The sequence below is a fragment of the Orbicella franksi genome, chromosome 7 (genome assembly GCF_964199315.1).
Source record: "Orbicella franksi chromosome 7, jaOrbFran1.1, whole genome shotgun sequence".
NCBI classification, from domain to species: Eukaryota; Metazoa; Cnidaria; class Anthozoa; order Scleractinia; family Merulinidae; genus Orbicella; species Orbicella franksi.
The window spans coordinates 8434654-8445499 of NC_138151.1; the positions used below are offsets into that span (position 1 = coordinate 8434654).

Sequence of the window (10846 nt, forward strand, 5' to 3'; positions counted from 1 at the left end):
CGAGTCTCTCTTCTTTCCCAACCCACCCACCCTCCCCCCCCCCGACCTCACCTGGAGCGAGAGGGAGAGACCCTGGAAAAGAGCTCTTAAAACTGCTTGATAAAGAGGCCCCTAGGATAACGAACACATCCCCAGTCCCTTGACACTTCGTTACATTAGTGTTTCAATGTATGAATGAAGTATCACTGTCTAATCAAAATTTCCCTGTCATTCGAAGTTTGAAGCCTATACACAAGGATCTCCTCGATTATCGTGAGCTTAGCCCCTTAAAGGAGCTCTGTCACGGTTTGCACATTTTGAAAAGTTTAGCCTGAATTTTTCAAATTCGTCGTTTGCAATCCGTGTCAATCTTCGCCATCCTTAGCCATCCTTGTTCCTTTATTGTTTATTACTATCTCTTTGATGTTTTTCTATCTTAGTAAACTATTATTTTCAGGTTTCCTTCCATTTAAAGGAGATTTTGTTCGTAGCCAAAAACAGAAGGCAAAACACCGTGACTGGGCCCCTTTAAGAACATGTCATTAAAGACGCCAGTTATGGTCAGTTAATCCAATCCCAGAATGCACAGTGTCATTTTACTCCTGACACTCCTCAAACGCGTATAAATTTAGGATTGACAAATATTTCGCGTGATTTTCGTTCGTCCAGCGTTCGACAAGCATTGTTCATGATCAGCATAGGCTGATCTCTGCCAAAGAGTTAAAAAAATACCCAAATAGGTTCCCATGGTGATGTTTCCCTTCTTTGTGACTTTCCCTCACATCGCTGGCGCATTTGCTGAAGTGAACTGGTAACCAGTAGTAGCTGAAGATCTGAAGTCGGTCACGTGCCCACGGTAGAGTCGGAGCTAGAGGCCTGGGTCTTACTTGTGACTGGTCGTCTTGTGAAAACTTTGTTCGTTAACCAGATAACAATGGAGAATAGCTTCACTGGGACTTGACTACAAAAAAGAGAAGGCGACAGGTAACTCTTCTAAATAGATAGAGGTTCGTTAGTCAAACTGTTTAGTTCGTAGTTCTATAGCTCCGCGAGCAGCGTTATATAGACTTAACTTGGCAAAACAACTTGAAATGACAAAATATTCAAAAAATGCGCAAGATCACGCCCGTTTACGGAACTCCATACACGCGACATTCAAACAAATTTTTCCTTGATCCCAAATTTGGTTTATAATCGTACTAATTCACATTTCCGCACGGTAATTTGTGTAGGTTTATAGCAGAGCTTCTGCAGAAATGCAAGAGTTTCACAAAAGTTTAGTCTTCCACGCGCAAAACTAAAATGCAAATAAGATGGTACAGAAGGTAGGAGCCAACATGACAACATGTTTCCATCTCCTACACTCTTGCGAACGTGATCCCAGGTGATGGCATTGGTGTGTTTCCATATAATCGCGAGTTTTTTGACGCGATCATATGACACAAGGATTTATTAGGCCTAGTTCACACTAGCGACGTAACGACATAGTAAGCTTAACATCGACATGAAAGCATAAGGAAAAGATCAGGGTGTTTCCTAATGTCGTTATGCTCATGCTGTTATGTTGCTAGTATGTCATTATGTCAGGATGTTCACACTGCAAACATAACAACATAACGTCCTTCTTTTGTCGCTATGTTTTTTTTTGTTATGTCCTCATGTCCCCAGTGTGAACTAAGCCTAACACACTTTCAGCATACTAGCAAATAATACGAGAGACTGTGTTTCATCGGGATTTTCAAACACCGAAAAGAGCGTTGAAAAAACGACGCGCCGCGGAGTATTTTTGACGAAATTCGAGGTTTTTGGATAGCCGATGAAACACTGTCTCGGGTGTTTGATATATCTTCTCAATCGAAACAAAATCTAAGGAGAAAACGGATAAGTAAAATCGTCAAAATTTGAGCTAATTAAGACCGGATATCCAAAGCTCCTTCTCACGGCTGCGATTTTCTTTATTTTGATGCATTATTAATGAGTTTGAGAAGCTCGAGTAGTAGTCAAGCTAAGTAGACACTGAACAACACGCGGCCGAGCTGAGTATCGCTGAGCGAGAAGTGTACATTTCGCAGTCATCGAGATCTATTCAGTGTGTCTGTCACTATAAAAACTTGCCCTGGCTGAATATGCTACAAATGCTCTAAGTTACAAATAGAAATACGAAAAGTTGACCGTAATGGTAAACCACAGGGAGCACACGATCTTGTTGAGTAGGAAGAGAGTTATAAAGGAATGAAAAGAATATACAATTTACCTCTGTCTACTGTTGTCATTAGAACCTCACTAAACAGAAGGTTTAATGAGCAAAACAATAGCTGTGCACGTGCGTTATAAATCTTTGTACATTTCTTTGCCGTCCTCTGTAAAACAAGGTGAAAAGACCAAGTTGTGCGTAGTCTGATGAACGCGAACGACGACCGCTAGTTTTTCGTATTTCCATTTGGAATTGAACGCTGTCATTGCATATTTAGCCTAAGCGCGTTTTTAGAGCCATTGACGAACTGAACAGATCTAGGCAATCGCGAATTTTGCAGGTAAAATATAAATTTATTTTTGACTAGGCGTTGTCCTCGGCGTCGCCGTCGTTGTCGCTTAAGCTCCCTATTTGTTACGCGACAACCGCTACCTACAAGTCCTCCGTATTAAACACTGTAGAGCTAAACTCGTACCTAGGCATTTTCGCGCTCTGCAAAATTTTTTGGGTTTTAATACATATAACATTGACCTTGTCAATGTTATATGTCATTTGTTTGTCATTGACCTTGTCAATGTTATATGTAGACCAAAAATATTTTTGCAGAGCGCGAAAATGCCTAGGTACGAGTTTAGCGCTACAGTGTTTAATACGCAGGACTTGTAGGTAGCGGTTGTCGGGTAAGAAATGACAACAGTAGACAAAGGTAAATTGTATATTCTTTTCATTCCTTTATAACTCTCTTCCCACCCAACAAGATCGTGTGCTCCCTGTGGGTAAACACTTGCACATTGCTCATTTCACGTTGCTGATGTGCAAAGGACGGCTACGAAATGTAGACACATGCACCACAATACACGTTAACATCCATTGTTCTGCTCATTAAACCTTTTGTTTGGCGAGGTTCTCGTTGCCGTTGCCGTCGTGTTTTGCGAAATGTCCCTAAAGCTCCGTGTACACTTCGCCGGACAAATTTTAAAACGGACCTTTTTAACTCTGAAAACGCATCAAATGTTTTCTGTCCACAATACGCTGGAGAAATTTAGAAACGCAACTATCATCGATCATTTTAGCCTGCGAGCAGGCTCACATTTGGGTCACACGCGCGAGCGGCGAACAGCAAAGCGATCCGATACTCCACGCACCATGAGCTAATGTAAATATCTGATGCACTTTAAAACTTACAATGATGACTTACTTTGTCTCTACAACTTTTGCTTGATTTCCACTGATGATGAAAAGAGGAAAAAGTATAGCAAAAACACAGCCGCTACGATTGAAGAGAAAAAAACAGAAATTATATTAAAAACTTGAAGAGAAACTCACGTGCAGATTTCTTAAATAAAGCATTTCTCTAGGCTTTTGGCCCGAAATCTAAGCCATTGCTTACAAAAAAAACCGCTAGTTTCACATATACGAAGATGGTTAACTTTGACTTCCACCGCATAGTAATGACAATAGGTTTGGTTTTCCTTTGACAAAGCGTCAACTCGTTTTTAATAAAAGAAGAAGAGAGTTTAGCATGCCGGCTAATCCGGGCGAAAGGGCTGTCATTTCAGACAATTATACTAGGTGCAAGAAACCAAGTTAACCAATCGAGAAATAGTGGCTTATTGTATGTTTTCCATTGTAAGTTAGATATTTTCCACGTTTTCCATTGGTTATTTCTTTTTCCACCCTTTCCACTGGCTACATGTTTTTCCGCGATTTTCACTTATCATTGCGCGTATATGTTATCCCGTGCTTTGAACTCGTCAGATTGTTCCCCCGCTTTTCCTCCGGTTACGTTTTTCTGCGTTGCCATTTCTTGCTAGCCACAAAATATTTTGATGCTTAATTTCCCCCCCCCCACCCCCACCCCCCCCCCGACTCTGCCTTTCCCACCGCTTAGTGGGATTACTTTGGACCGCTGCTTCAAATGATCCTTCACGGTATTTTCACACTGACCTGATTACAAAAGAAGGTGCTAATGAGGTGAAAATAGCAAGAGGAAGTCCAAAACCCACAAAGTATGGCCAGTTAGATTCCACGTACATGAGGCGCTTGGGTGCGGTCCATCCTAGAAATACGAAAGAAAGACCCTTTTCATAAATAGCTACCAATAATAAAATCCCTTCTTAAGTATTATAATTAACCTTACTGACCTCGTTTTTGGTTGACAATTCAATAGAAGTTTTACCCTCAAAGGAGGTTAGCAGGGCTTATTTAAATGAATTGAAAAGAATTTTAATATAAATTTGACCTGGTTAGAGTTTATTTTTATTAGTAATGCCTCTGTCACTTAAAGGGTTAACAACAACACAACAGAGTAAAGCTTACCCATATTCACCCATTTGTACTCAAAAGTGTAAAGTGAATACAGAAGACACATATGTCCTAGACTGATAAGAGGTCCCAGGATAGGAAGAAAGCTCACAACCATGGCCTGAAAAACAAAAAAGGAAAATTTGCAAGCAGGTAGCTACCCAACCATTGTTTGCTAAATCATATTTTATTGCTGTACCCAGTTATTGGTTCACGGAATTAGTCTCATGGGTCAGGGTATACTCTGACCAATCAAAACAAAGTCTCCCCAGCCAATCAGATGCGAAATCCTTTTATATTTGAGGCCTTTTCTGTCCTTGCCAACCATCAATACATCAGGAATATAAAGCTTTGCCCTCCTTTGATCGGCCATGTGAATCAGCCAAATGACAATTAATATGAACAGCAATATTCAAGGCTCTGCTTGGTTTAACAGCGTGGGAGGCGCAGTGGCCTCATGGTTAGTGCGCTTGTTTCTGGATCGAGTGGTCCAGGTTTGAGCCCTGGCCGGGGCTACTGTGTTGTGTTCTAGGGCAAGACACTTAACTCTCACAGTGCCTCTGTCAACCCAGGAGTATAAAAAAAAGCGAATTGTTGGGGAAACCTAACAAATGGTGGGGGAGTGACCTGCGATGGACTAGCATTCCGTCCAAGGGAAGTAGAAATACTCCTAGCCACTTCATGCTACAGAAGCCAGGATAAGCTCCGGCAGCTATGAGCCTGTCGGCTCCAAGGCTTCACTTTTGGTTTAAAAGCAGTTTCAAAAATTGAAGATGTGTGTAGCAAAAGTTGCCAGCAAGCAGAAACTTAAATTCTAAACGTAAATTTCACAGTCAAAATGCCAAAGGCCTCAAACTTTACATCTTGCCACAGTAAATTGTCTAAAGTTTTTTAAATGAAAGAAAATCCAGACCCCAATGCTTAACGGACACCAAGGTTGCAAAATTTAACGTATAAACAGTCATATAGATCAAGAGAATCTTTTTTTACCTGAACAAGAAAGAACATCTGAAGTAAGAAGCTAAAGAAAAAGTCTGCTACTGTTTTGCTAACATGTGATGACAAACTGAGAAAGGAATGAAAAAAGAAACTATGATTATAATAATATTGTAAACCAATTACAACTTAATTATAATCATCAGTTTTCAAAGAGTTTTTTCTGTCAATCAATCAATCAACTTTATTTGGCACTGTTTTTCCTTACATAAATCACTTGACCTTACAATTGCCTATCTAGTGGCAGGATGATCATAACAAGTTCATAGATGCTTTTCAGAGGAGGTCACCCAAGCAGTAAACCCAATTTTGACACTTTATTGTCAATGAAACTGTTATCTGGTACCATGGGTCCAGAATCCATCTTGAGAGATATAAAATTTTATTAGTGTCAGAATACACAGATATTTACCTTTCTCTTCCAAAGGAAGCTAAGAATCCAAGAGGTCTTCCTCTTGTAGTACGATAAGCAGAATCAGCAATTTCCTAAAAAATAAGAAACAACATATTAGATGACTATTTTCCAAATGCCGTTTAACAACATGTTTACGTTTTTTCCATTTTATTTATTTTTTTCACTCTAAATTTTATTATGTTATTTATAGTGATTCACTACTAAGGCAACAATTTTAAAACAATCCATTTTCAGCTGCAGTCATTGAGAAACCTCTGAGTCTCACATCAGGCTCACTTGCACTTACCAGTAATATAAGTACTCTTACTCCTCAGAGGGGTACTTTATAAATCTTTGGGTAGAGTTGTGCTGATGGGACACTGAAGCCTTCACCCTATACTAGACCATAATAAGTTTGATTTTGCATCCCTATTCTAGACTAGGCACCAATAACTCCTACTGTATCACAGACTAGCTATATTTTCAATATGGAGAAACTTTACCACTATTGTAGTCGAATATATGTTAATTAAACCAATATCTTACAAATTCACTTCCGAGTTTCAATTTCTATTAAGACTCCGGGTAAAGAACCCTGTTCTAGGCTAAATTATTTATCCACTAGCCACTTTCCCGGTAAATTATAGCCCATTCTAGAGCAAAACTGTCTGATTTCTATACCCTATCCCAGACTAAACTGTCTGAAAACCATAACCATCACAGAAAAAAAGAAATACCCATCACAGCACCACATACCTACATAGCTTATGTATTGGAGTAACCCCGGGTCATACTCTTAAAGAAACAGAGCCTTACATGGGTGTAGAAAGAGACTGTGATAGTAGAGTGTTGTGCCCAAGAACAGTTATGTACTGACCACTAGCTGCCTGGGAGATCCCTCAAACCAGAGTCTGGACCCAAACTGGCCTTCACTCCTCACATGATCAAACTGGTTAAAGAGCCTGTCAAGTCCTACTTATAGCCTACACTTCTCACTCAAACATGTGACATACAGATTTCACATGACATTTACCTGATACCATAATGAGTTGAGTGGTTTGCTCAGCCAGTAAAGAGGCAACACCCAAAAAGCACTGAACAAATATGATAAGAAAGGTCCCATCCATCTCCATAACCAAAGACTCTGCTGAGGATTGCCTCTACTAAGCACATCTAGGAATAAAATAGCACATTGTGAAATAAAAATTGTCACAAGACGTTTTGTCAAGCACTGACTTACCCCTACAATAATGCTTTGCAATAAATCCAAAACTGCATTATGTCTGCAATAATCCAGGATAAAGTTTTTGAAAACCTTGCTGAAAATGAGTATCAACAATGCCCACTTGGTAATAATGATACCGTGTAATTCAAATGATAACCTCATACTATTGCCTTGTTCAAACAAGTAGTAATTGACTGGAGACTGACTTGTACAATTAATGGTCACCTGAATACTTCAAATAATTAATTGGAAGTAAACGTGTACACAGAGACTAAAATACTTGCCAAAATAGCATTTGCCAAGTTTCCAAACTACAAACTATCAATAATTTATTGGCTACACTGCAATTGTCTCTAATAAATATACTAGTTGAAGAAAGAATATTTTGCAGTGTTTATCAGAATAAGGTGCATCTATGGCTATAAAGGCACTCATAACATAAACTCCCTCAATTGTTAGGACCTTTTATTTGAGAGGGAGACTTTCTTGAAAAAAAAAAGAGGGCACTAAAATGAATCATTGCAGTATTCCATATTTTTTTCCACTATTACATGCTCTTAATTACATACAATCAACAATCTTGTGTTACCAAATGCATTGTCTATGGAGTTGGCGTCAAAACAACCCTACATAAAGCAATGACTTAGAAAATAGAAGGAAAAATAAAGGTATACTTACTGAATATAAAATAAGTGAGGTTCTGAAGTCCAGGAATGATATAATTCTCAAAAAGGAAAATACTCATCTAAGGAAAAACAGTTAGAGACAATAAGCACAGGTGACAGGCTCTAGATGTTGGATTAACCACTACATTCTCAGAGCTGTCATTCATAGGAATGTATGCCAAGATGTAAGAAGAATCTTGGTACTGCAAACAGGTTTAAAAGGATAAAATACTTATTGAGAGAGTATGAGGTTGGCAAGGTTAGTTAACCGCAATGTACCCATTCAATCCATGTTGGTATGTGTTTCATAATCTTCTGTCAGTGAACCAGTTGCTGGTGTTATTGTGTCATGGATTTTCACTAGGTCGTCTCTTAGATGCTCATCTCCCTCTTGAAAACAGGCATTCCCCAAATGCCAATTCCCATTCCAAGTGCAATGTGAGGGTTGTAATTTTTGTTAACCAAGAGACTGTAAAGTATTATCCTAGTTAATCAAGGTGATTTTAAGATCAAGAAAGGCCAATGCAAAAAACATATTTACCATGTCAGTAGAACAAGAAGGGAGAAATTATGCTTGGTTAACAGACAAGCACTCCGCAGGGACCTCAGCAGTTCAAGAGTTAAGCTATCTTATTCTCACTCCATTTCACTCCCCCCCCCCCCCCCCACCTCCCCCATACTCTGCCCCACTCTGTCATCTTTTCTCTTCCAGCTCAACAAGAGGCAGCATTTTGCAACATTGGTGAAAGGGGAGGGTGGGGGGGGGGGGGGGGAGGGAAATGGGTGAACATGAGTAAATTTCACATGCCTAACAATGTTTGTCTGAAATTACAGGGTGGTGAGATAATATCATCTCATCTCTATTTCCTGGCATCAACAAGATGAAGTTTACATTCTATTATTAACAACCAGCATATTTGCATGATGTCGTCATGCTGCGGTCTGACTGTCTAATTGATAGTTTTAATACAAGAAATGGAAAGGAACACACATCAATGAATATATGTTTCAATCCAATAGTGTTACGGTTTATGTACAAGTTGTTGTTTAAAACATACCCAAAATATCCCTCCATTTAGAAGACAGCATTGCAGCATTTTGCTGTAAATTTCTTTCATGCCTACAGAACTAAGCAAATTGAAAGTGCCCAAATAAAGTGTGAAACCACAAATGCCACAAGTTGAACAACATTGCTGTGCATTTATATAGGCACAAAAATATGACAAGAAAGTAAATAACAAAGGATGTTACGATGGCCTGGTGTAAAACGTAAAAAAATGTAACCTCTTGTAAGCATCGTTTTCTCAGTATAATAAATAAACGAATGCTGTGTATTCATGAGACGCAAGTAATGCAGACCTTGCTACCTCTTTGGCATACAAATATAGCAAATACTTATAGTTTAAAAATATCCTGCCTTTTCAGGAAATAAGCTTATAAGCTTCAGCATACCTTCAAAATGTTTGGGGATTCTGCAGTCGATTCTGCCCCTCCATCACTTCTTTTCAACAACAAAAACTCAACATAGAGTGAATGAGTTCCGTTCATTTTAAGCCTTATTTAGACGGCTGTTCGTAGTGCAAAGAACACCTTACCTGTCAGCTTTCTTCTCTGGCGCATTTAAACTTGTCCTAGCTCTGTGTCTTGTTCGTCGAAAGGACGACTGGCTGTCAGCTTTTAATTTATTTTCCGTGTGATTTTCACCCTGGATACTACTTATTCTAAGTAGTGCAGTCATGCCCAATAAAGAATCTTTCAATCCATGCCCAATACCAAGAATTATTGACCTTAATTCACTCATATTTCCAAACGATACTCGTAGAATTGCTTTGTTGTTATTTTTTTTTGCGTGAAACTTCTTCCCAGTTCTCCCTCGTTAGACTAGGTAACCTCGCATAAACGTAAGCCTACAAAGGACTTCCGGGACCCAGCCGGAAGTTCTCGAAAAAAAATTTAACTCTTCCCATCTTTCACATTTTGTGACAGCTAGACCAACGCCGAAACGAAGGTTAATGTAAAAATCCCTCAATTTTCAAGGAACAGGAGTGCGTGCATAAGATGTTCAATGTGTTGCCATAGCAAAGCTAAAAACAGTGACAAATACTTGGTGAACTGTTCCCATTATAACACATTTTTGATAAATTCAGAAAATAACACTTTTCCTATTTAAACAACTATGGCGTCGGGAAGTTTTGAATAGACAGCGAGCGACAAGGTCCAGAAGTCTTTTCGATACCTGGCATCAATCAACAACACTTCATTTAAACACGTTGCGCCTAAGAGCTAAGTTTGCTCATTTTCTCTTGGTTTGCTCGATTAATATACGAGCGTTTATGCAACTAAAAAACATAAGAGAGTAACTTTTTTCAGGAAAGACTAATACTTCCTATTTCAGCTTTTATCTTTTCAGTTCTGCCTTCAAAGACTCTTCATTTTCCCAAGTATTTCAAGCATGCGCAGATGGAAAGTTCACTTAGTATTAAAGCTGTTTACAAGTTGAGTATCCTCTCGACTAACTAAAGGTAATTCCTCAAATTTGCATCGCGCATCCTTACTACGCATAATGGCGTCATTAGCGCGCGCTCGTCCACGCGCATATTGAAAACATGACGGATTTGCCTTGATATAGAGCTCTGTCAGTTGAAAAATGGCTCTAGCTCACCAACGAGCACGGGCACCCCAATTTTTTTTCCAGTCATTGTAATCAACTATTCATAAGCTTTGCGTGAGAAAAGACTGATCTAATTTCTATTGTTGAAAATTGAATAAATAAGAAAAATAGCAGATACACTGTGGTCTTTTCTATTTTGCAGTTTGGTAACCATGTCAAGATATTTGGTTCAAATTTTAATCCAGGATTTAGCTTTCTGTCTGAATCAAATTTAAAATGTTTGTTTGTGTCCGACACAATGTAGTGACTGTAGTTTAATGCGTGTTCTTATGAGTCTGGGCTCGCAAAGATTTTACAATTACTGGGAATGTGTTCTTATAATAAGCATTAAATAATGCCAAAATGGGGCATTTTCAATGCCTCTCTGCTCCTTAATGAGCCTGGGCACCCCCTTTTTTATTTCAAAATTGAAGTTGTC

At 39.0% G+C, this 10846-nt stretch overlaps 1 protein-coding gene across 1 annotated transcript; it reads right to left on the minus strand.

Moving 5' to 3' along the window:
- Positions 1–45: 45 nt before the first annotated feature.
- Positions 46–9685, minus strand: LOC145493349 (etoposide-induced protein 2.4 homolog). Its single transcript, XM_081472812.1, has 10 exons — positions 9353–9685; positions 8816–8885; positions 7771–7837; positions 6901–7040; positions 5886–5959; positions 5468–5543; positions 4493–4598; positions 4121–4232; positions 3372–3443; positions 46–940 (listed from the first exon to the last, which is right to left on the minus strand). The coding sequence occupies exons 1-10, from the start codon at positions 9556–9558 to the stop codon at positions 823–825; spliced, it is 1041 nt and encodes a 346-aa protein (XP_081328938.1). The 5' UTR covers positions 9559–9685; the 3' UTR covers positions 46–822.
- Between the last annotated feature and the right edge of the window lie 1161 nt (positions 9686–10846).

What these genes read in the sequence shown, in the direction of transcription:
- LOC145493349 (XM_081472812.1), bottom strand. Translation starts at nt 9,558, where the DNA reads ATGAGTGAATTAAGGTCAATAATTCTTGGTATTGGGCATGGATTGAAA. An exon ending in AGATGTTCTTTCTTGTTCAG is followed by an intron (nt 4,599 to 5,467) that starts GTAAAAAAAGAT and finishes TTTGTTTTTCAG; the next exon opens with GCCATGGTTGTGAGCTTTCT. An exon ending in GCAAAAGTTGTAGAGACAAA is followed by an intron (nt 941 to 3,371) that starts GTAAGTCATCAT and finishes TCTTTTTTGTAG; the next exon opens with TCAAGTCCCAGTGAAGCTAT.